This window comes from Delphinus delphis, chromosome 6 (assembly GCF_949987515.2).
Source record: "Delphinus delphis chromosome 6, mDelDel1.2, whole genome shotgun sequence".
Classification (NCBI taxonomy): domain Eukaryota; kingdom Metazoa; phylum Chordata; class Mammalia; order Artiodactyla; family Delphinidae; genus Delphinus; species Delphinus delphis.
The window spans coordinates 53,148,013-53,173,852 of record NC_082688.1 but is presented as its reverse complement, the minus strand read 5'-3'; the positions used below and the strand labels follow the sequence as shown (position 1 = coordinate 53,173,852).

The 25,840-nt window shown below is 46.2% G+C and overlaps 1 protein-coding gene across 2 annotated transcripts in view; it reads right to left on the bottom strand.

Annotated features, from left to right (window-relative positions):
* The window catches only part of VLDLR (very low density lipoprotein receptor), a 31,626-nt gene extending 7,361 nt beyond the window's left edge, over positions 1-24,265 (bottom strand). For both annotated transcript variants that reach the window (XM_060014678.2, XM_060014677.1), the window contains exons 1-11: positions 24,134-24,265; positions 11,866-11,985; positions 7,374-7,496; positions 5,864-5,986; positions 3,829-4,200; positions 3,604-3,726; positions 3,391-3,513; positions 2,837-2,956; positions 2,607-2,732; positions 1,938-2,109; positions 1,032-1,250 (exon numbers count right to left, since the gene is read on the bottom strand). In XM_060014678.2, coding sequence (XP_059870661.1) covers positions 1,032-1,250; positions 1,938-2,109; positions 2,607-2,732; positions 2,837-2,956; positions 3,391-3,513; positions 3,604-3,726; positions 3,829-4,200; positions 5,864-5,986; positions 7,374-7,496; positions 11,866-11,985; positions 24,134-24,215 — 1,703 coding nt within the window. In that variant the 5' untranslated portion in view covers positions 24,216-24,265. The remainder of the gene's footprint in view (positions 1-1,031; positions 1,251-1,937; positions 2,110-2,606; positions 2,733-2,836; positions 2,957-3,390; positions 3,514-3,603; positions 3,727-3,828; positions 4,201-5,863; positions 5,987-7,373; positions 7,497-11,865; positions 11,986-24,133) is intronic.
* Positions 24,266-25,840: the final 1,575 nt, after the last annotated feature.

Below are 25,840 nucleotides of genomic sequence, written 5' to 3'. Positions count from 1 at the left end.
GATTCCACATATAAGCGATATTATATGATATTTGTTTTTCTCTTCCTGGCTTGCTTCACTCTGTATGACAGTCTCTAGGTCCATCCACTTCTCTGCAAATGTCACTATTTCATTCCTTTTTATGGCTGAGTAATATTCCATTGTATATGTGTACCACATATTCTTCATAGTCAAATTCCTAACAGCTGCTTTTCTATATTATTTAGGGGCAGTTTGGGGGAAGTCCTCAGTGAAATGTTTCTAGAGAGGTCTGTTTATTTCCACTGGACTTTCAGACAACTTGCACATTTAGATGAAAGCCTAGAGGTAATGTGGTTACCAAAACCCTTACAACTCATGCTACTACTTAGGTTGGATCATCCAGAGCTGACCTGATAAAGTGTTCAGACAGAAATTAAAAATCATTTGCATAGCGACACAAACTTATCTATGAAAGAGAAACAGACTCACAGACATAGAGAACAGACTTGTGGTTGCCAAGGGGAAGCAGGGGTGAGGGAAGGACAGATTGGGAGTTTGGGGTTATCAGATGCAAACTATTGCACATAGAATGGATAAACAACAAGGTCCTACTGTATAGCATAGAGAACTATATTCAATATCCTGTGATAAACCATAATGGAAAAGAATATGAAAAAGAATGTATATATGTATAACTGAATCACTTTGCTGTGCAGCAGAAATTGACACAACATTGTAAATCAACTATACCTCAATTAAAAAAAATCACTTGCATAGAAGCTGGGTGGGCATAAGGGTTTAGATACAGCTTTTTGGTGTACCTCAAATCAGAAATGTTGTTCCACTAATGTGAACCAGCAGTCATCTGCTCAGGGAGGGCCTGTCGTATAGACGAGGCCATCCCCGGGTTGCTCAACAGTGGCACCACTGACATCTTGGACTGGATGATTCTTTGTTGTGGGGAGCTGCTAAGTCTTGGGATTTAAGTACTGCTTTAGGCATGAGGAAAGCTCCTGACCTATGCAGAAAGCATCCGAAAGGCTACGTGATGAAAAACACAGAATACAAACCCAGACAACGGGTCCACAGCTATGGAGGCAGGCTCTCGCAAGTCAGAGTTAAACAGGAACTTCCTCTTGGTTCCATCTAGGGTAGCTACTGAAATAGTCTTAGAAGCCGCATCAGTCCAGTAGATGGTCTTGTACACCCAATCAACAGCAATGGCTGCAGGATTATAGACATTGTCGATCATTTTAACATGTCTACCAACCTTGTCATCAATTGAGGCACTGAAACAGAATAGGTCACAAGAAATTTAAGAGTTTGACACCATCGGAGCCTGGAGAATGGACTTTCTGCTCACAAAATGGTCAACAACTTTGTTCGGAAAGAACTCTAGCAAACCCCATAGCTCAGCTCACCACTCAAATTATGTAACCATTTTGCTTACTGATCCTAAACAATACTGTAGGTTATCTCATTGTTGGTCTGTACTCTACGTGCAAGAACACCACACTTCTAAGTGAAGCTATACTGATTCTAAACAATACTGTAGGTTATCTCGTTGTTGGTCTGTACTCTACATGCAAGAACACCACACTTCTAAGTGAAGCTATTTGTTTCAGTAACCATCACCTGAGTTTCTACAGTTGCCGTTAAGAAAAAGCTATCACTACCATTTCTATTTGTAGCAACTATGAACAGTTCTCAACTAACTGGAGAGAAAGGGAGGAAAATTGGAAAAATTAAGATGTTGTCTGTTATAATCTTATAGTTGTAGCCATCTTTTATTTTATAGGCGATTGTTAGTTTCTAATGAGGAACTGACAGTAATTTAATAAAGAATCAGTGTTTAGAATTATTATTCCCAACTAGTTTGATGCTAGACTGGAGCAAGACACAAGAGAAATTCCTCCAAACCTTCCCAAAGGCCAGTGACAATGACTTAGGCGAAGACACCAAGAACTGAAAGTTACCTGAAGATGGCCTTTTGGCTTAGATCAGCCCAGAATAGTTTCTGAGCAGCAATGTCAGCATCGAGAGCCACAGTGTTTCTTAGCTGTTCAACTAGTTGGATATATTCTTTCCTCTCCAAGCCAATCTTCCTGATGTCTCGTCTATTAGTGAAGATCAGACTTGGCTCTTTGCCTGCAAGACAGGAGTCAGGCTAATTTAGTTTTGCTGTAAGAAGGCAACGTCCTTCCAAGTCCCCTCCTCCCAGCAGAGGAGCACTTAAAAAGTGAGGGCACTGCTGAACACCTCAGGAGTACTCTTGCTGAAGTCCATGCCCTGGGACCTGCAAGCACTTCAGCACTTCCTACGGTTTAAGAAGACAGCCCTGGAGTCACAGCATTCAGTAAGAGGGCGGCCGATGATAAGTTACTTATTTGAATTGCACTCAAGTTCTGGAAGCAGAGAGTAAGTAGATATTCAAGGTACCATATGCAAAAGGAACTGACCAAGGCAGGAGTCTGGGGCAACAATTTGCTATTTAGCCTATGATATTGCACTGTGAGTTCAGTACCATTGCTCTCAAGTACTTTTTAAATTTTATATTTCGTTTGACTGTTGTAGTCACTGGCTGTACCTTTCATAATCACGTACTCAGAAAGGTACCAGAGCAACACCAGTCCAAGTCCATTTACCTACTGCCTTGCACACGCCAGTGGCAAGATCCATTTGATAGCCACGACTACATTCACACTTGTAACCGCCTTTTAAGTTGATACAAATTTGACTGCAGATTCCCGGATTTTGGCATTCGTCAATATCTAGGAGGGAAATTAGAGTTAGTCTTGCTGTTCCTAGATCACCTACGGAGATCTACAGACCTTTCCCATCACCCCCGGGGCTTGGGCTCTGTTCTTCGACTCACCTCCACAGGTTTTCCTATCTATCAGTTCAAACCCAGCTGCACAGTCACATTCGTAGCCTATAACTAGGTCTTTGCAGATATGGGAGCATCCGCCATTATTAACCAAGCATTCATTTACATCTGAAATCAAAAGGTAGTAGAGTAACTCAACACTCCAATTGATATTTGTCCTATTAACATTTAAAATCCAGGCTGTTTGTCTAGATAGTCTGGTCAAGCCCATGATTTTTCTAAGATCTAATTATCCGTCTTATAGATACGCATCTCAGCGTGTACTGGGGGAAGAGTAAACCCAATCTCCTTGGCACGTTACCAGTTAGTTAAGCAGTATTTAGTCAAGTTTCTCTATTGCCGATTGGTTACCTTGAAGGGGGTGAAACTAGGAACTACTTTGTCACTACTTCTAAGTCATAAAGTTTCACTTTTAAGCCCAACAACTGAACCTAGTTCATCAAAGTAGTTTACCCAGGCATTAGGCAGGCTCGGAACCGCATCAGCTCTGCCGGGTCTAATTAACCTTCCCAAATCTGTCCTCAAGCAACCCCTTCACTTACGACATTCTTTCAGGGGCTCATCACTCCAGTCCCTGCAGTCCTGCTCCTGGTTACACACTTTACTGATATCTATGCATTCCCCGCTTCTGCACTTGAATTTCCCGGGGCCCAAGCACTGATTGACTACAAAGAGAAACACAGAAGAGAGATTCCATTCGTGGGTCTGATCAGAGCAGTCCTTTGACTAACACCCCACACCTAGGGACCCTTTACCATTTTTGCAGTTGACTTCATCAGAACCGTCGACGCAGTCTCGGATGCCGTTGCACTGCCTGCTGCCGTGGATGCAGCTACCATCCTCGCACTCAAACTGGTCAGGTTGGCAGGTTCGGGAAGCTACAGCGGGAGGGAACGGCAGGGGATGAAGCCAGCCAAAGCGTCCCTGGTTGATACGTGGGAGAGACCCGAACGTGCCATACTGATAGGAAAGCTACTTACGACAGTTGACCTCATCGCTGCCGTCCTTGCAATCAGGATCCCCGTCACATCGCCACTTCTTGTGGATGCACTCGCCAGAGCCGCACTGGATCTCGCTGGCTGGGCACTTGGTGTGGATCACTGGCTGGCGGCCGCACTGCTCGAGGGACTCATCTGACTGGTCTGAGCAGTCTGCGTCGTCATCGCACACCCAGCTGATGGGGATGCAAGAGGAGGTGCTGCACTGGAACTCGTGGGCCCCGCAGGTGGGTGGGGTGCAGTCAAGCTCGTCGCTGCCGTCGCTGCAGTCATCCTGGCCATTGCACACGAAATTCCTGGAGATGCAGCGGCCACTGGAGCAAGTGAACTCATCAGGGCTGCACGTCACGTTGCCTATTGAGAGAGAGGACGCCCCACTGAAAATGCATCCAGACCTGTCCTTTCAAGCGTCTTGTCCCAAAATCTAACATGCAGATCATGGATCATGAATCCAAGCTTTCTTGCCTAACTTAAAAGCTAAAGTCAGATTATATCAATAGGCAGTTCCCAGAATACTAGGAAACAGTCTTACCATGTAAGAGATGCTAGGACATTTGAATAAGAAGAGAAATGTAGGACCGAGAAAAGAGTTGAAGACTAGAAGTTAATTTGAGATGAGATGCATCTTAAAGGGACAGTGATTAATAACTTAAACTGTCACAAGAGACTTCACTGGGGAAGGCAGACATGAGTTATCTTTAAATGGATATACTGCTCATCAGGCCAGGCCACATATCATGAGATGAGATTATCATGCATCAGGTATATAAGCAAACATTCACTCATAATAAGCATTATGACACCATCACCAAAAAGTAGCCCCCACGTATTATAACACCATACACGGTTCCTTCTCTTTTGGTCCTTCCAACCAGGATCAGGAATAACAGGTCTTCAATACTTTCAAGTTTTAGAAAGTCACTTCTGGGGCTAGAACCGCAATCTAGCAGCCAGGTGCAATGATAACGATAAGCTAGTCAGACTAGCCAGTTTGTACTTTGACTCGAATTCCTGCCAAATTAATTAAGGTCAATAATTGGTGGTGACTGGGGTGGAGACCACGACTCTCTTGGGAAGCAAAGTCTGGATTTCAGAGGGAAACGTGTGGCAGCGCCACAGCTTACCAATCCATAAAGCTCAGTTCTAGGATTAAATGCCAAAACTCATTGGACTAGGTGCAGTGGTAATGACCTCAGGAGGTGACTTCTACGCGCAAGATCGGTGTTTCAGCTACAAGTACCCTCAGCTCGTTGCACACTTACTGCATCAAGAGGCCTGTGCTTGTCAGTCTCAGGAGGCCCTATAAAAAGGGCGGTAGCTTGAAAGAACATTCAACGCAATGTTTGTTTAACCTAGAGATTTTCCCAGGGCCTCACCTTTAACACTGAGCATTTTATTACATATTTTCCAAGAGCAGAAACATGAAAGGCTAGGAAACAGAGTTCGCTTTTACAGGCAGGAACTGTGTGATAGGAGACAAAGGTACCACCGGTTGGGTAGAGTTATCTTTGGGTATCTGCCAGCAAGATGTTAATTCCTACTTCTGTGCCAGTTTAGCTTTTGGAAAGGTTAAAAGAAAAACTAGTTTGGGGACTGAGAAATGCTTGGGTGAGACTCCAGTAGTTTATTCCACTAAGCAGATCCAATTTTCGACCTAGGGATGTGTTCGCTGGGCCTAGTCCCTTTCTAGCTTGATTGAGCCCAAGTGAGGAAGGCCCATGAGTTACTGTCCTGGCTGAGACAAGAGTCCACAAAATTGCGGCTTCACTGAGCTACTTCTACATGGAAGTGCCTCGGATGACTTACCTTCTTATTTCTATTTGCCTAGAAGAAACACCCGAGCAAGCAATGGTCAGTTACCATGCGAACTTCTCTCAGAGTTTGAGGGCACTTAAGAAGGACAAGTAGTAGAGCAGAGAGTGAGGTCATTAAAAGGCAAGTCAACTGCACCTTCATGCCCACCCTTCTTTGAGCAAAAGGGTCTTTGGGATAAGCCACTCAACACTGATCTTCTTACCACAGTTTTCTTCATCTTCTCCACTGTCACAATCATTTTCACCATCACATCTCCAGGACACTGGGATACACTGAGTGGAACGGGCACCACAGCTGATTTCACTTATGCGGCATGTTCTCATATCTGTTGATGACATACAGTCTCAAAAGAGCCTCCAAACTCATGAGTGCAGAGCTGCTGCTCCTGTGCTGCCTGGAAGTGGTGACATCTGTAACTCAGTGGCCGGGCACACGGGTGAAATTCGACTTACTAGCTGAAGCCTGGGCAGATCCTTCGACAGCTCCATGTCTTGGAAGCCATGCCAACCTAGGCTACCTGGCAGTCCACCGGAGAGCCTTGACCGTGCTACTCCGTCAAGGTTCCGCGGTGTGCGCAGTCCTGGCTTTTGTTTTACTTGGCGTGGTTACGTTCATTGGCTGGCCTGCTCCTTGACCATTATTTATCTGCTGGGTATCAAGTGACAGACCCAGATACTGGCAACCTAATCCCAACTTCATTAAAAGCCAGATGCTCTATCACCTGTGAAGTCTTCCTTTGCCTGGATTCCTTCACAGACCTCCTTCACAACCTCTTTTCCACTGACATCTTGCAAAGTAGGGACACCCCCTAATTCTTGACTTTATGGGGTCATCCCCCACTAAAACTTGGGCTGAATCTTCATGGAACCTGTCTTCACCTATGGTGACTCACCTCCCTTGGCCAATGCTCATATAACTTCCCTTACTTCTTGCCTGGAAAACTGAAATTAACACACATCCCTTCCTTTCTGCTTGATTCCAGACCTAAACTTTGTTCACGTTAGACTTCCACTTTTAGTGCTTTAACAGGCCTCTACTGCCTTAAAAGGAACACCGAGACTTTCTTCACCAGGACATGCAAATGATTCTAATTTAACTGTCCCAAATCATCTTCCTCTATGATCTCATAGACTTTTTCCTGAATATCAGCTTGAGGATACACACGTATTTGCATACCTATGAAGTTTCTCTTATTTCAGAACAAGCTGTAAGCTCCCTACTTTAATAACTTTACGTTACATGTTTCTTAAGAATTGCTCTATCATCCTATTTCTAGTCACCTTACCCCTTCGGTAACAGACTTTTTTTCACAACATGAGAAGCTGTGCACCTAAAAGCCTGCACGTGGCCCACGGGGGGACCCTCACATCTTGACTTAGCTTCCAGGACCAGAGTACCATCCACTCAGAGTCATTATCATCAAACATTTGAAATCTATGCACCTAGTCAAGGAGTTCTTGAATCTTCTGGCTTCAGTCTTAAATGTTCAATAGCGAAGCTACCCAAGAGAACGTCAGTCTTGTTAGACTAGGAAGAGCATTCTTTATGTTTTTAAAGATTGGCTGTTAATGATTTGACTGACCTCGGAGTCAACTGGCCTAACTTTAAGGGAGGCCAAGGAAAACTAATCAAGTTTTAGATTATACAATACTTAGAGTTATGAGACACGGAACAGCCTGGAAAAGTTCAAGTCCAAAGCAAGTCACACTCACGGCACTGCTCTGGGCTTTCATCGGAACCGTCTTCGCAGTCGGGGTCCCCGTCACACTGCCATCGGCTGGGAACACACTGGCCGTTGTTGCACACAAAGTCAGACTCGGCACACGTCTTCTTCACTACGAAAGTTGATTTGCAGGGTTAAAGTTGAAGTCACTCACCCAAGAGCCCTACATTCCCACTGGGGGTACCACTGCATTTGGATGTGTTTTACTCTAAAAAATAAATCTGAGTCAGTTAGCACTCAACTGCCAATATCCCGGAGAATCTTAGAAAAATCTTTTTTTTTTTTTTTCTTTTTCCTCAGAGGAGGAAGGTGATCATTTGAGAGACTTAGAGGACACTGAGGTGAAGGGATCCCTTATAATGAACTTCTTGCCTGCTTGATAACGTTGAGATTAAGTAATAATTTTGTTCTTTTCACGCATTTCTTCCAAGTCATTCAAGTTTAACAGTCAAACGACTGGATCATAGTATAACTGTTCTAGCAGCATCTTGTAACAACACGTGGGTTTAGTGCAGAGGCAGAAGACCCAGCTCCAGTACTGAATACTGTCACCCCTACAGGTCTATTGGGGCAGAGGAACCCACTGGGTAAGAAACAGAGAAAGCGCAAACCTGAGTATAAGAGAGGTTGTATTTAGCATCCGAAGGGTGGGCTCACATCCACCAGCTAAAAGTCACTGAGCCCGCCGTGGAAGCTGCCAGCACCCGTAACTGACTACTAGACTTAAATAGCCTTAGACAAGGTATCAGTTCTGCTACTAATTCTTACTAGGGCAGCCTTTTCTCCTCAATTAGGGAGACCATGCGATCTGTTGTCCAAATTGACACAATCTCAGTAGAAGGGGGACAGTGTTAATTTTCCCAGGAAGCTAAGCGTTGACCAGGACTGTGCTAAGCAAAGCAGGCAGCTTGGTCATCCTACCTGCGAGGAAGTGAGGGAGTAAGAAGGGGCCTGACAAGGAGCCACGTCGGGTATTCTAGGGTCATCCTCAGATTATATTCTTCTTTGCCCGTGTGCCTATACTTTCTACTTGAATTTCCAGTTTAAAACATTCTTCTCTAACGAATATTTTGTAATGGGAAATCAGCTAAAAGCCAACCATTTGCTGAAAAGATGAAAGGGACCACCTCAGGTCAGGGGTTTAAGCCAGGTACAGCACTCAGAGTTCAGCCGCTCTGGGTTAGCCTCAGATATTGTTAATGGGGAGACAGTGATGATAGTCAATTTCTAGAACTCAAGATGGGATGATCAATTATGATGATCTGAAAAGGATTATTTACCTCCTAAAATTGTGCAGCCAAGGGAACATGAAAGGCCATATTACCTTTTAGATTCATAACTGCTTCTAAAATCACTGAAATACTCAAACGCCAGTGTTAACAGTTTAAGTGATATCCAAGGCCCATCTTCTCCTGAGCAGGTAGGAAGGTGCCGGAGGGTCTCAGAGTCAGTTATTGTAATTCACCCTGTGATACTCTTCAGAAGTTGCAAAAGAGAGAGTACGGAATGGTTGTAAAGAGACCTCATGAATTTAAGAAGTATAAGATGTTACAGGGATAGAAAAGACTGGTTATACTACAAAGTGAACAAGATACACAGGGTCAGATAGATTGCTAGGGTTCCTCTCTCTCCATTCTGAGCACAGACTGGGAGGGTAAAGATAGGCTGTTTGAACTGGGCCTTGAGAGATGGATAGAAATTTAGATGTGCCACCGGGGAAGAGAACTACCAGTTCCACTCTTGGGGTATCCGAGTTACTGATGTATCAGTTCAGCCTAACACTTGTAGAAGAGTGAGTTACTAAGACTGATGGAACATGGCTTGCAGAATCCAAGCTGAAGTTGACTAAATATGCTAGTTGACATGCTTGAAAGAAAAGGCCCTGCTGAAACTGTAACCAAGTTCAACATCAAGAGGTTGGACAGGAAAAACAGGAATTGGCTTTGGAAGTTTTAAGTAATTGTGTAGCTTTTCCCTTCCATGGAGGAACATCTCAAAATAAGCATTCAGAGCTTCCCCGAGCAAAGCTCCCACTTTCCTTCTCTACCTTCATATCTGAGAGGCAGAGACAAATTCTGGGCAAGAAATATATTTACTTTTTCCCACTTTGCATGATCTTGATTGTAGGTACATCTACCCCCTTACCTCTTCCAAACCTTCCTGTTACGTGGCTAGAATCGATTTATGCAGAGACTATTTTAGGAAAAGCCAGCGATGACCCCTACAATGACTCAGGTTAGTTTCTACTGAGGTAGTCAAATGGTAAAGTAAGACTTCACACCATGGAGAGAATAATTACTCTCTTAAAAAAAAACAAAAAACAAATGGGTTTTGCCAAATATAGTTTAGCACAGAAGAAGAATGGCTACTTACACCAAGAGAACAGTGGGACAAGAGTGAGGTCCTTTAGTGAGAAAATTAGTGAGAGAATTATATCACCCCGGTAACCCAGAAAGAGCATGGAACTCAATATCTCGTAGAATAGATTAAAATCTTAGCGTTAGGATGCAAATGATATAAATGTGTCACATTGGAGAACTATTCTTGGTCCTGAGACTGGAGATAAGCTTCTTTTCTGATATTGCAGCATGGGTTTACTCTGCTTCCAAATGAGCTGCTAATTTACATATTGGCATGCAGACATCCATGATGCTGCTCTGAGAGCTCAAGCACAGGACTGTCTGCCAGTATGTTTATACTATAGCAGTTTAGTAATGATGCATGAAGTAGGTAAGGGCATAACAAGATGGCAGTTGGTAAAATCTACATTTAGCTTCTATTTTTCTTCTGGATTTTTAGTTTGTATAGTGGACATCTTTATGTAACGTCTTTTATTTATTTTTTTGATTTTTTTTTACATCTTTATTGGAGTATAATTGCTTTACAATGGTGTGTTAGTTTCTGCTTTACAACAAAAGGAATCAGTTATATATATATACATATGTTCCCATATCTCTTCCCTCTTGCGTCTCCCTCCCTCCTACCCTCCCTTATCCCACCCCTCCAGGCGGTCACAAAGCACCGAGCTGATCTCCCTGTGCTATGTGGCTGCTTCCCACTAGCTATCTACCTTATTATGTAACGTCTTTTAAAAGGCAAATGACAGTTTTATCACCGACATTCATGAACAACCTTATTTCAAGAGTTTTACAACACAGAACAAAGGGATCATAAAGCAAGCTTCAGCATGTATTCAAGGTACCTAAATGCCATCTTGACATGTAGTTCTCAGCTGTCCTGGCTTAATGAGAGGTTATATAGGTTGCAAAGACAGGCATTTCTCATAATGATTTTTTTTTTTATATAAATTTATTTATTTATTTTTGGCTGTGTTGGGTCTTTGTTGCTGCGTGCGGGCTTTCTCTAGTTGCGGTGAGCGGGAGCTACTCTTCGTGGTGGTGCGCGGGCTTCTCATTGCGGTGGCTTCTCTCGTTGTGGACCACGGGCTCTAGGCGCTCAGGCTTCAGTAGTTGTGGCTCGCGGGCTCTGGAGCGCAGCCTCAGTAGTTGTGGCGCACGGGCTTAGTTGCTCCGTGGCACGTGGGATCTTCCCGGACCAGGGCTCGAACCCGTGTCCCCTGCATTGGCAGGCGGATTCTTAACCACTGCGCCACCAGGGAAGCTCTCATAATGATCTTTTAATAGATGCTGATCAATGGGTATGATGGCGTATCCCTATTTTCTTGGGGGAGAGAATGTCTTCCATCTTGCCTAGTGCTTTAAAATCAGCATCTCTGTAGACAGGGAATTAAAAAAAGAATCCTTATCTGATCTTTGATCTGGGCTGGCTTATAGTTTCTATACCAGGAGTTAATTAATTCCTGAAACTGCAGGGGATTTCTTACCGTCCACGGCTTGCTTTTTGGGGATCGGAACCATTTGAGAATTAAAAAAAGAAAGTCTGGGGCTTCCCTGGTGGCGCAGTGGTTGAGAGTCCGCCTGCCAATGCAGGGGATGCGGGTTCGTGCTCCGGTCTGGGAAGATCCCACATGCCGCGGAGCGGCTGGGCCCGTGAGCCATGGCCACTGAGCCTGTGTGTCCAGAACCTGTGCTCCGCAACGGGAGAGGCCACAACAGTGAGAGGCCCGCGTACCGCAAAAAAAAAAAAAAAAAAAAAAAGAAAGTCTGTTCAAAGCAGTCTTCTGTCTGTCTCTATTTCTGGTCCTCCCCTTCCTTCCTCTAGCTTCCTATACCAAAATTTTGTCTGATCTAAGATCAACCGCGTCTGTCGTTTGAAAGGAACTCCACTGTATCTTCAAAATTCCATACTCAAGTCGCTAACTTCACATCAAACAATCATATCCCTCCAGACCAGGAAGTATAGAATCTTTGGACTCGAGTTCAAAGCAGTTCTTAGGAGTGGATTCTATTTTTCAGAATTTCGATACATTTGTAGACACTAAGATATAATATCATCATCTTTCAATACAATGTGTACGTCCTAGTGAGGTGGCAGGTGAGACTGTCCAGGTCTTTACTTACCGCAGTTCTTTTCGTCACTGCCATCAGCACAGTCTTCATCCCCATCGCATTTCCACAGCAGCGTAATACAGCGGCCATTTGTGCACTGGAATTGGGAGGGTTCACATTTGGCTTTTCTTCCTAAAATCAGGAGGGAACACTTAGCTAAGCTGGGACACAAGGATCGTTAAGTTAGAGGTGCTCGTTACCTGAAACCCATGGATAGGAGTCCTCTTGGAGGGACAGCTGCAGACTCAGAGGCCATAACACTGTAGGGGCCAGAGCTGGATGGGCCTTGGGGCAGTGACTGACAGTAACCGAGTTCTTAGCTGGGCACACTCTATCTGGATAAGACTAGATTCCCCAGCCTCTCTTGCAGGAGGCATAGCCATGGACTAAGTTCCAGCTAATGGGATGTAAGCAGAAATGGTATATACAACTTCTGGGAAATATCCTCAAAGGCACAGGGGATCCAGTTTCCTTAATTTTATTCCTTTCTGGTTCCTGAAAACTAGGCATGGTGGCTGGAATAGTAATCTTGGGTCAAGGGAGCCAGACCAAGATAGAAGGAACGTAGATTGCCCAGAGACTGCAGGTGGCAGGGCAGGGGATTCACCTGTGGACTCATTTCTCCCATTCCTTTAACTCATTTGTGTCATTATAATCATGCAGCCAAATCCTGATCTTTTAATGGCATTTCTTGTCCACATTCTATACTGTTACTCATCAATGATGCTTCTATTACGAGCAAAGTAAAGGATATTTAGAAAAGGCGTGAGGTTTAATACATGCTTCCTCATCTCAGAATTGGAGGTCTAATTGGAAAAAGACATGTTTACAAAATGACTCCAAGATAAGATAAAAAGCACGAAGAAGGTACAGTTAAGAGGTGAAGGGAGATCATTTTTTAAGTTTAATTTTTATTTTATATTATAGTTGAGTTACAATGTGTTAGTTTCAGGTGTACAGCAAAGTGATTCAGCTATACATGTATATATCTTCATTCTTTTTCAGATTCTTTTCCCGATTCTTTTCCCACATAGGTTATTACAGAATATTGAGTAGAGTTCCCTGTGCTATACAGTAGGTCCTTGTTGATTATCTATTTTATACCTAGTAGTGTGTATATGTTAATCCCAACTTCCTAATTTATCCCTCCCCCCCTGCACCTTTCCCCTTTGGTAACCGTAAGTTTATTTTTGAAGTCTGTGAGTCTGTTTCTGTTTTGTAAATAAGTTCATTTGTATCACTTTTTTAGATCCCACATATAATCGGTATCATATGCTATTTGCCTTTGTCTGGCTTACTTCACTTAGTATGATAATCTCTAGGTCCATCCATGTCGCTGCAAATGGCATTATTTCATTCATTTTATGGCTGAATAATATTCCATTGTATATATGTACCACATCTTTTTTATCCATTCCTCTGTCGATGGACATTTAGGTTGCTTCCATGTCCTGGCTATTGTAAACAGTGCTGCAGTGAACATTGGGGTGCACGTATCTTTTTGAATTATGGTTTTCTCCGGTATGTGCCCAGGAGTGGGCTTGCTGGATCATGTGGTAGATCTATTTTTAGTTTTTTTAAGGAATCGCCATACTGTTCTCCATAGTGGCTGTACCAAGTTACATTCCCACCAACGGTGTAGGAGGGTTCGCTTTTCTCCACACCCAAAGGGAGATCATTTTTAACTTAGTGATGTGAGAAAAGCAAGGCAAGGTGGGAGCCACAGACCTGGATTCTATTTTTCTGAAACTCAGTTTTCCTATGCTCACTGTATGAATATAATTCACATAATGGCATGAATGAATACTTGGAAGTAGGGCACTTAGTTTTTTTTTGCCTGGAATGGGACAGCTGATATTCAGGTGTTTCCTATCATTAGCAGGTCTATCCTTCTGGAGGACGTAATTTCTTCGAGATAAAAGGCAAAGATGTGGTTGCTTACAGCAAATACACTGCAAATATTTGAGAAAAACAGTGGAGCCACGTAGTTCATGCAGATTCCTTAGGGAGGTCTTCCCAGCAGAAAGCCTTGCGACTTCCTGTACCTTTCAGCATCTGCAGCTGTGGCATGTGGGCATAAGAACAGATGCTACAGTGACAAGCACAGACTGGAACTCCTGTGTCATGTACACAATGCTCTAGTTGGCATCGTACTATCAGCTACTCCCTACTGTCTGGGAACGTTCCATACTTTGTGGCTAATTCCCAGGGAGATTAAAATCTGGTCCTAGTTTACCATATGGGTGTGTGGTTACTTAGGTACTAAATGTACTCGTCTAAGAACTATATGTAGCACTCTGCCCACAAGAGTGTAGTTAAGCTGGGACCCAGATACAAAGCAGGATGAATCAACGGCACTTCCTATCTGTAGTTCATTTTTTATTTTATTTTTTTATAATTATTATTAGTTTTTTTGGCCACACCACGTGGCTTGCAGGATCTTAGTTCCCCGACCAGGGACTGAACCGAGGCTCCAGCAGTGAGAGTGCTGAGTCCTAACCATTGGACCACCAGGAAATCCACCCTGAGTGGCCAACCCCCCGCCCCCGCCCCGGCATTTTTTAAAGTTTACCATGTTAACCATTTTTATTTATTTGGTCGTGCTGCGTGGCTTGAGGGATGTTCCCCAACCAGGGATTGAATCCGGGCCATGGCAGTGAAAGCCTGGAATCCTAACCACTAGGCCACCAGGGAACTCCTCTTCCTACCTGTATTTCATACTATTCATTCAATCCACAAATATTTTACTGGGCATAAGAAGGGGGAACAAGGAGAGGGTAGAGGCTGTCAGGAAGCATCGCACGCTAGTTTTTATACCGCGAAACCAAGTATGAAGTACCTGGCTGCCTCTCACCCTCCCCCTTTTATCACTGGAGTCTCGATATAGTCTTAATATTCTCAGTGCTGGGGTTATCTGTTCCAGGGCCCACTGGCTGTAGTTCTTTATCCCCGTGACCTCTGACTGTTGTGGGAGTGGTAAGAATCTACTTAGAGTACTTTACTTGGAAAGTAAAAAAAGAACTATTTATGATAGTCAGAGAACAGAAATATACATATACTTGGAAAGACAAGTCAGGTTGCAATTAGAATACCTTTTTAAAAGGTGTTAGTTACCCAAGGTTTTAGTTGTTTGGTCAAAATGAGACAAAAACATCGACGTTGATATCTATGCTGTCAGAAAGGTAACCATATAATCCGACTTGCACAGGGACTTAAAAGTAGGCGTCAGGAAAAAAAAAAAAAAGTAGGCGTCAGATGATGGTTTTCCACTTGGGGTTAGGTACCTGGCAGATCTCTTTAACAACGAGCCTTGATTGTAACTACAGATTTTACAGACACTCAAGCTGGCCTGGGATTAACTATGGGCGCACAGTAGCCTAAGGCTGGTGTTTAGTCCACTGTCACCTTAAGGAAGCTCTCTGAATGTAACTGGAACACACAGGCAATCAACAGTCATAAATGCTGCGTTAACATCCCAGCAATGCTGCTTTAAGAGTCGCTGTTGAGCGGGCTCAGGACAGACACTCAAGACAAAAAGGAGTTTAATTTCTACCTCTTATCTCAGACGTTTCCACTTCACCCAAGCTTCTGCCCGATGGTCATAAAGCTGTGTTTTACCATGACACACACGGCTCTCCGTTAAGAAAGGAGCACAATGGCGTTAGGAATGGAGTAGCTGCTAACCAACCATCCCTGCTTCTTTAAAAGAGGAGAGTGGTGGGAGTGGGGGTGGGTAAAGCTAGCTGGCTTTATAAAGGGCTCTTTCTTTAAAGAGAAGAGAAGAAAGACCCTAAGCTCTATGGCCGCGCCTCGGTTTCTTAAGTTTCCTAAGCACCATGTTTTGAAAGATTGCTCCTGGGTAGAAAGGACTCCCTAGTTCTGTTTAATCCCCTGTATCATGCAGAGCGGGGAGAGCTCAGCCACCTGTTTGCAGCATGGTGGGTTTTCTGCCCAAGTTTCAGGAAGATTCTCCCTTTACACCCGTGGTGCCTACCTGGGAATGCTGCCGTACAGAGCTCCAAAAGAATCGAAAACACCAAATGAATTAAGCTTTCGGTTTGCAAAGCTTTGGGGGATTACAGGATTGTGGGCCTGTAGTCTATTTCCATCCGTGACAGTTAAGTCTCAAGTTCAGCATTATACTTTCATAAAGAGAACAGGGTGAGCTTGAAATGATCGACACCCAGGGTCCTTTCAATGCTTAGGCTAAGCTAAAGCCAATGATGCCTCAGAAAATAAATTACAAGTAGAAGCGCTCGGCATCCTACAACCCAGGGTCTATCTGCTCAGAAGGGTGAAAAGTCGGAGTCAATGTGATTTTTAGCGGGTTCCTCAAAGTCACGGGGTTCACAGGAATGCCTTGGTAGCATCGGGGTGGCTGCAGTCAGGGGAAAGGCTACGACAGCAGGGAACCTGGGTATTCCTCCTCTGTTTCAACCAGCATTTCTTTTCAACATTGGAGTTTTGTGTAAGGATTTGAAAAGCGTTCCATAACTTTAAGAAATCAAACGGTTGGACTAGATCTGGGTTTCCTTTCAGCTCTAATACTTAGGATGAATACCCCTACCCCCTTGGGCCAGGGGGTTGGAAGTCACTTGTACCTAGTCGTCTGCACGGCTGTTTACACTTGTAACGAATGACTGAAGGCCCAGAAGCGTTGAAGATTTCCTCACTAATTCTGCGCTTACACAGTTGATATCAGACTCTGCAAACTTACTTCAAGGCACCCATGTCCCAGGAGCCTTGCTTACCTAAATAGTTAACGTTGCTACCCAGACATGTTGGCAGTTCACTGGCTCCAAGCAACTCAGGGGTTTTAATGCATTTAGAAGTCAGCCTGCCGTTGTTGTCTAATTGTCCCTGCAACGGTTAACATGGAAGAACAGTACGTAAGCTTCGGTTAAAAAAAAAAAAAAAAACAACTGCATAGATCTTACGGTAAATACCAAGCCTTCCAAGTGGGCTACGAAGTTCCCTGTAGGGCTCCGAGTGGCACCTTTGCAGGAGTGCTCCAGAAGGGATGCCCACAGTAAGATGTTTCTGCGTGTCAGGCTCAGACATGAACTTCAGCCTGCACAGAGGGGCTGCGGCTGCCACACTGCTGGGACTAGCAAGGCCAAGTGTTCACATCTTTCACAGCCCTCCCATTTGCTTGAGTGTACGGGTGTTATCATCTCCTGGAATTTTGTTCAGTCCATTTGTTTTGGCACTTCTGGGGCTGCCAAGGGCATTTATTTTTAGTCCAGCTCATTCCTACTGCTTGCCACTTGAACGCCAATCTTTCTATTCATAGGCTAAAACTCCTTTTAGGACAAGCAGCTTTTCAAGTCAGCAAAGAAGTTTTCCTACAAGGGAAGAAGGTTAGTAAGAGGAACTGAGGATGAGGGACTGAGCTGTATTCTGGCCTTACAGACAGCCTCTCAAGCCTTGTGAGAACCAGTCGGGGGCCAGCTAAAAACTGTGAAATACTTGGGTTAATCCTGATTCACTCAATCCTACAGTTCAATTGTCAGTTTTCCCATTTACATCAGATTGAGATGATCTTGAGAATCATGGATAAATAACTTAATTTTTATTCTTAGCCAAACACTGTTCTAAGACCTCAGTTTCTTAATTGATTTAATTCTCAATCCTACACAGTCAGCGCTACTGTTCCCCTTTTACATACCAGGGAACCTGTTTGGGGAAGGGAGGACAGTATTTGCCCACGACCACCTTGGGCAGAACTAGAATTTGAACTCAGGCGGTCTGGCTCCAGATACCATGTGATTGAGCACGCATCAACTAGAGCACCTGACTCAGGACCACTTCCTTCCAGAATATTCTGCTGACTTGTGATGTGGGTAGTAGTGTCAGTTTAAATTAATCCGGAATTAGGTACGATCACTTGTCAGGATGTCACTGTCCTAACACAGCCTTATTGTTGAGATAGAGCCCACCCTCCCGTCCCCATTTTGATTTTTAAAAACTGCTGCCTCAGTATCCCTAGCAGGTCTTTTCCTAGAAGGACTATAATGCTTGGTCTTCTTGTCTAGAAAGAGCTAAGGCCCTCCTGATATATTTGGGAAGTTATTAGTTTTGTGGGTGGTGAAAGTCAGTGGTTCTCAAGATCGAGTTTGTATCAGAAACCCCTGAAGGACTTACTAAAACACAATGCTGCCCCCTCACCAGAGATTCTGACTTTGTAGGTCTAGCATGGGGCCCAAGTTTGCATTTCTATTGAGTTCCCGGAGGCTGTTGACCTAGCTGGTCCCTGACCACACTCTGAAACCACTGCGGGAAGGTTAGGAGGCTAAGATTCTACCCACAATGCGGGTGACTACTTCATTCTCAGGGTTGGACTCTATAGTACTCACCCCATAAGTCGTGTGCATCACTGAATGGACATAGGTGACAACTGCCAATCGAACAACAGAGATTATGATGACGACCTTTGTGCCATGAGGTAAAATCTACTTGGATATCTTAATAGGCGTACACGGTAAAGAGGTTCTTCTAAAATCTGTCTTCCCATCCCCATGTGCCTGATCTTTGACTGACCCACCACTTACTCTAAGTCAGTAGTCCAACCGTGAGCCTAGATTCTTCTCCTCTGACATTTTGCCATCAAGTCCTGGGCATGTCCAAGCACTCATCTCTCACTGGATCTAAATTTGTCTCTTGTTCCTCTGCCTCCAGGCTGCCGTGTTCTCTATCCACATCAATATGGTGAATCAGGCAGCCAAGAATGGCCCAGGGTGCCAGGGCTGGGATCACTTGCAGGCTTCTCACGGGCTCTAGGATTGAGTCTAGTTTCCTACCCATTTCCCCCGGCTTCTTCCTATTGCTTACCACCCGTTCAAATGTCATCCTTGAACGAGCCCCTCAATTGCTTTCTTGACCAATTAGGTGTGGTCTGGCTGCTTTCTCACTGTCTCCTGTGCCTGTCACAGAGCCGTCACATACTGAGATGTGCTCACCTACGTGTTTCCATCTCTACAAGCGGAGATCCCCTATGGCAGGGCCTGGAATGTGTCTTTGTAAGTTGGGACCAGGTGCCTGATGTCTAAAATTTTTTTAGGCACTAGCGAGTGTTCCCCAATGCATCCGTTGATTTGTTAGTTCACTAATAAAGTTGGTCTGAACTACAGATTTTTTTCCCAAAGCATTATTCCCAGGTTTTCTGAACTTGAAACCAAGTATGAGCAGTTGTTTCACTAGTTAGCATACTTTGAAAGACTCTTAGGTTACAAAGGCCACAGTTCTCAATGCCTACGAGGTACTTTCACCTCATCTTCAGAAACTTTATCATTTAAAAACAGAGCACTTTCCTGCACTTACATATCAGAATGAGTGTGTCAGTGTGGGTCCGTTAGCCTCGTTTCCACGTGAGGAGAGAGGTTCCGGCACGCAGGGCTCACTGGTAAAGTTAGAAATTTCAGGGCTTTTACCTCTGACGGATTTTAGCGCTCTTTGGTAACGTTGGCAGCCATCCATTGTTGATTGAGTGCTGTCACCCTTGTAGGATCATCTGCAGAGATGGACTAATTCCTGGCTTTGTCACATGAGAGTCTAAGTTCTCGGTGAGTTTTGAGAAATCTTCATAAGCTGTAACCCATGTGGTGTGTGGGACCTCCAGCAATCTTCAGCTGCTCCCTGCCTCTTTCATGATTAAGTCTTGACCACTGGGTCTGCTCGCTCCCATCCAGAGCTTCTATTCCAGGCTGTCTCTGGATCACTGATTTCCTGGTTTGACTTTCCCACTACACTAAATGTCATGAAGGAAGAGCCCAACTTCTTGGTCGCTGTGTCGCCTATGCCTGGTGCTATATGGCATGTGGTGGGCACTCAGTAAATGGAAGTCAAGTGCTTTTGAGCAGAGGTACAAAGGATGCTGGCATCAAGCTACCACCTACTTAGGGAACCTACAGATCAGTTAGTAGCTCAGACCTTGGAAAGGTATCTTAAGAAAACTAAAGATTAGAGGCAGTCTATAAAAGAACCTTATTTACTCATAGTATCTGGGGGAAGAATTATAACACACGATGTAACTTGCAAATGTTGTCTATCACCAAGGGTTTTATCGCCTCCCTTGTTTGGCAAATTACAAGCCCGACCCGATAGCCCACCCCTCCCTCTCCCACAACCATGGTCCTATCTTATAGTTTCTGCCCCCAAAGTTCTCTCTTAAATACAGGGCCATGAATGCCCTTTCCCTGCTCCGCCCACCCATGCAGCATCTTTAAAATACAAAGTGGGCAAAAGATCTCTAAGCAGATATTAAGCCACTTCTAGCAGAATCGCTGTATTTATTCTCCCAGCACCTGGCAGGCATTCTCTTGTTAATTTAGAGCCACCATATAGCCATCAGGCCCAAACTTTTCTAGGAAACTTCGCATGAAGGGCAACGTGTGCTAAGTTTAAGGTATCACCTGCCATCTCATTTAGTCCCTGCAGTGCATCTAGTGTATCTAACTAGGCAGTGTTAACAATGTTGAGAATTTTTATCGAAAACCAACAGAAAAGCTTAGCAGAGACACCAATTCGGACTGAAAAAATGCAGAGTGACACTGAGGTAATCGTCCTTTACAAAGCCAGATTCTCCTAGAGCTAAGCCATTCCTCTGTCTTTAAGTCCTACGAAAAGCCATCCGTCTTCAGATTTCCTAGCCAACAACTCTTTAGGTGGGCCAGAACACTGCCCCCGGACCACTTACTTCTGCTCAACAGGTACATCTCCTCCATCTCTGCCCAGGTATTCTTGGACTCTTTCTCTTGAAAGCAGTCTCCGTGCTGTGGCTTAAGCACAGACGGGAACAAACGAAGCAGTGTTGAGTCTATCACGTAACTACCTGGAGAGCAGCCGTATTAGCCCACCCTGAGAAATGCTTCTAAGGCAGGAACTTTTATCATAAGCTTCATTATAGAGCTTATCATAGTCCTTTGAGGGATTTAATTTTTTATAGACTAGTAATGTGAAGGTGGCTTTCCAAAGAAAGGTCAGTATTCAAAGTAAATTCAATTATGACTCGAAATTGTATAGATGACCACCTAAATTTGATCACTATTCCCTCTAGAGAGGGACAACTTTATTCACATTCTGTAAGAACTAGAAAATGGTCTAAATAGCTAATATCTACATTTCTATGTGGTGCTCCAGGTCTTCTGGTCTCTGGACCAAAACCCGAAGCCCTACGGCTGGGGGCTGTTCCCTTGAGCTTCTGGTTGTGCTCTACTCTAGGAGTTCTTGCTAAGTCTGATCAGTTTGACATTCCTCCTGGAACAGAAGGGGCTTGTGACTATTTTTCACCTCTCCTAGAACTGTAACAAAACTACTCAAGTGAGATTGGGTTTATGGGTATCCAATTTTATAAAAGGCAGAAGCACTTCTTTGGAGCACGGAGGCTGCTATAATTAAAATATACAGTATGGTTATATTGAAGTCCTAACATTTGGCAGTTCTACTGAACTTGGCCTTTATACATGCTTTAGGTATCTAGGGACTCCAAACAATTCGAGCGAAGAACCAAAATGAGCCAGGGCAGGTACACAGCTAAATGTCACGTGAATTGGGCAAAGGGGCGATCTGGGGAGCAATGCTGCTCCAGACCACGGGCAGCCGTCATTGCCAATGAAGGACTGACTGGTGACCCTCCTTTAAAGAGTCCCTGCTCACATGCTCATTCTTTGATCTAGATGAGGATTACGATTATTGTCATAGCTCCTCTTGGTGCTATCTGGATAAGTCAGGTTTATTTTCCCTCTGCCCTCCGGTCTCCTGTCCCTCCAGGTACTGCCAATTTCACCAACCCACTCCCCACAAGAGGAGAAGTTCCGTTGACTCTTTTGTTGGTGGCTAGCCATATCTGAATAGCTCTCACAAAACCCTGGTTCTTCTAGGCTCTGGCCTTAATGAATATATAGTACCCCAGATCCTAATCTTGACTACCTAGGCTGGAGGAAAATGTCCTGGAACTCCCAGGGATTTTTTTCCATCAGGTACGCTCCATTACTGAATTTTAATTTCTCTTGTTAGCCTGACTTAAGTTCCTTGGCAGAGTCTTAAAGCACACGTGCCCTGTCCTAGAGTATTTTAGACCAGCATCATGCGTGTGTATGGGCAGAGTGTAGAAGACCAGGACCAGAAAGTCAGTCCGTATGCCTTGGGGCTTTGAACTTCAGACAGGAGCCAGCCTGGGTTAGCTTAGGGTCAATACCTGCCTCAGCCAACCCCCAATTTCCTCCAGCTCAGAAAGGATGTGTCTCCTTTCCTTCGAAGAATTTAAGTCTTACACGGGCTTCTATTTTCCGCTGTTCATGGCATGTCACATATTTCACATGTGACCTAGGGGAGCAAAAGGGAGGCTCACCTACCTGATACAAGGTGAACATATGGCTTCAACTAACTCATTTCAACAATTTAGGTGCATTCATAGCGTTCTATAGGATAAAGTTAACCTCCAGTGGAAAGTTATTTTACATTAAATTAAAAGAATATGAAAAGAACGCAGCAAAAACGAATCTCCTCTCCCACCTTTCTGGACAGTCATCAGTGGTTTCTGGTATATCGGAGTCTTTTGAAATGATATGAAAGGTGTAATGTAAGCCATGGCACTACTCTGAGCAATCGTTTAATAAGTTAGTATTGCTCAATCATTAATGATTAATGTTAGAGTCTGAAAACTTTTCAGGGCTTTTCCAATCTCTTAGTTTGGTTACACATCAGGGGTCATCTTCACTAGACACTCGCCGTTTTTCAAGGAGTCCAGGCAGGCGAAAGCATTTGAGAGAACAGTCCATTGGAGCCTGTCAGTTTTTCACGTTCCCTTAAAGGTAACATTTCTCAGGCTGCTAAATTACGAGCCCGCGGAGCCACGTGACCAACCTAAACGTGATCGGGCGGCCAGCCAATCGCAGAGCGCAGAAAAGCCCGTCGCAGCTTCTCACGCTCGGGACAGTCAGAACCTAAGGGCAGGGGGCATTCGGAGACTCAACCCCCACAAGTATTGCTTGAGGGGCTGCTTGACCATACATTAAAGTTCGCTCTCACTTCAGGAGACTCGTGACTGCGGGCAGGAGGGTCTCCCAAGCCACCGGGCGACAGGAGCTAGGGACTCTGGAGTGGGTACTTAGGACGGGGGCAGTTTTCCGTCCCATTTCCCCAGAGGTGGCGAGCCAGCCCCTTGGTGTCATGTCGAGATCACTTCAGGGACCTGCCAGGATTCTCACCGAATCCTCTTAGAAGGGCTTCGTGTCGCCTGCCTGAGAAAGTTGTGCGGCCCCTAATGAGAGAGTGGCTGAGGACAGGGCTCCCAGGCCCAGTGCGGCACACCCTGGGGACCCGACAGTTGTCCCCACCGCCCTCCCCAACAAGCCACAGTCACACACCAGCTCTCCCAGCTCTCGTGCTACTCCATTTGATCTACTGGTTAGAATGAAGGCTAATTACAGTCACCAGATAAGGACCCAATTCCTCTCGAGGAAATCTCACCGGGAACGAGGCTCAGCAAACTAACCTGATTAAGTCTTCGTTCCACTCCCCTCCCCCGTTCAGCTATCCTGGAGACCCGAGAGGTTTACAAACGCTCCCCGGAGAGCGGAGAAACATCTAGAGGTGAGTCCTATTTGATTCAAGCCTCACTCTTCCTCTAACCCGCACTACACAGAGACTGCCCGGCGCCCGGGGAGTCGCAGTCCGGGTGCGCAGGCTGCGCACTTCTAGCCGCTCGGCGTAGACTCCCGGCGGCAGCCCACCGAACGTGCGGGTTCCTCGCCGCCGCGGGGAACCCCACTCCCGGTCGGCACCCGGCGCCCCGCATCGCCGGAGGCGCCCTTCCTCACCCACCGCCCGCTCTCACCCTCCGTGAAGTCCGAGGGGCGCTCCGGGGGCTGCCGCGCACGTCCCGGCCCACCCGGCCCCCTGCCTCCTTCCTAACACTCCGCCTGGCAGAAGAGACACAACCATTGTTCAACGGCTCAGAAGCCCATATTCCCCATCCCCGGCCAAGCGGAGTGAGAAACGAGGCAAAGCACAGGTTTTAGGGGAGGCAGTGTAAGGGAATGAAGACTAGTTCGGGCAAGGCTTTAGGACACCCCAAATCCCACTATCCCCCCAGCCTGGCTCCCGGGAGCCGCGGTGCTGACAGCTCAGAGGCGCCACCAGGGTGGGGAGGGAGAGAAGGCGACGAGAGTGAAGAGGCGCCTCCTAGGAGGGGGGTGGGCAAAAGGAGACCCGCGCCTCGGGGCCCCCTGGCGCCCCGGCTAGGTCCGGGCAGGCCGCGGAGGGGCGCGTCCTCACTCACCCGCTCCGGTGGTGCCGCTCTCCCGGGGCGCCCAGCACAGCGCGAGCAGCAGCCAGAGCGCCCAGCGCGCGGACGTGCCCATGGTGCCCGTCTGGATGGTGCCGCCGCCGCTGCCGCCGCTCGCTCCGCACAACAAGTTACCAGCCCTTCGGAAAGGAGGAAGGAGGTGGGGGCGGGGAGGGAGGAGGGGGAAGGGGAGGAGGGGAAGGAGTTCGAAGGGGGGTAAAGGGAGCAGGGAAGAAGAGGCGCACCCCCTCCCCTACAACTTGCACAATCTACCCCCCACCAGCCAACCCACCCACCCACCTACCTCCCCGGGCTGCAGCGGTAGTGCAAGCCGAGCCCGCGGGCAGAAAATAATGCAGGCGCTGCAGAGGAGGGGAGGGAAGAGGAGGGGAGAAAGGGAGAGGGGGGTGGGGAGCCAAGAGCAGAGAAGACAGAAGAGAGAGGAGCCGGCCGCGGAGCACCCACCCTGGCGGCCGCTGGAGCGCGGGGTGAGGAGCGAGGAGGGGGCAGGAGGGGGAGTGGTCAGCGGGGGATGGGGGCGGGCGCGGCGGCTTCAGCCCTCCCTCCCCACCCTCGACGCGCTCCTCTTATAAGCTCGGGGCAGCCAGGTTCCTGCGTCAGGGTTGTGTGAGTGTGCGTTCGAGTGTGAGCGTGAGTGGCCGTGGCCGCCGCTGCCACCCGGAGTGCTCCCGGGGCTCGGCTGCTCCGCGCGTCCGCCCGGGGCTCACGGGGGCCCGGGGCGGCCGCTGGTTGGCTCGCGCGCCGCCCTCGCCTCCAATCCCCGGTGCCTGCCCTAATTTCCTGATCCAGGGAACCTGCCGCCGCAGCAGCTGTGCGCTCCCTACAGTCATTACTGTACCTTCCCGGCAGCCGCCAACCGTAAATGCAGCAGCAGCAGCAGCAGCAGCAGTGGCAGCAGCAGCAGTTAGCACTGATGCAACTACTGAGGCTATTGCCACCGCCTTCCCAGTAACGCGGCTTACAGCCCGGAGGGGGGGACTTGCAGTTTCCAGGGGCAACAAGCGTCTCTCTACCACCTTCTCCTGCGCCTCAAAGAGGGCTGGTCCTGTGAGGCTGGTAGGTAGCTTCTTTCTTGGGCCTCCTCTCTCCACTTAAAAGTGATGAAGAGGAGTGGATCTAAACGTTTGGGCTACTTTGGTGTGGGGTTGGGGATGCCTGTCTCAGTCAAACGCTAAGATGCCATTTTTGCTAAAAATTAAATGTGTCTTTAAGTGAGAGCGTGTGTGTAAGGAGAGTGCGCGCGGTTGTGGTTGGTCCTCTGTAACAGAATGGGACGAAAGTAACCCAGTCTGGGCTGAGGAGGAGGGAGATATCGATAGCGCAGCTCTGCATTCTCTCATCAGCGATTATAGTTAATGGCTAATTGCACAAATGATAGTCAGAGGGCCTGTAATTAGAAGCTTAACCTTTTCTTGCTTGGGGGAGGGGAAACCCGGTTTATTCTTCTTGATATAGTTTGCAACATTCAATTACAAGGCTCAAGGAAAGAAAGAAGGAAGCAAAGGCAAGACTCCTGTAAAGGATTGATTCCTGTTTTGTGTCTGGCAATACTGAGCCTGTAATTTGCTTTTGTGTACTTCAGTTTTCTTGCACAATTTCCCCTGGTTGTCCCCATTTAACCAGACGGGGAGGACACACCGGGCTATTTCACCTTCTTAAATAAAGGGTTTGTATATTTTT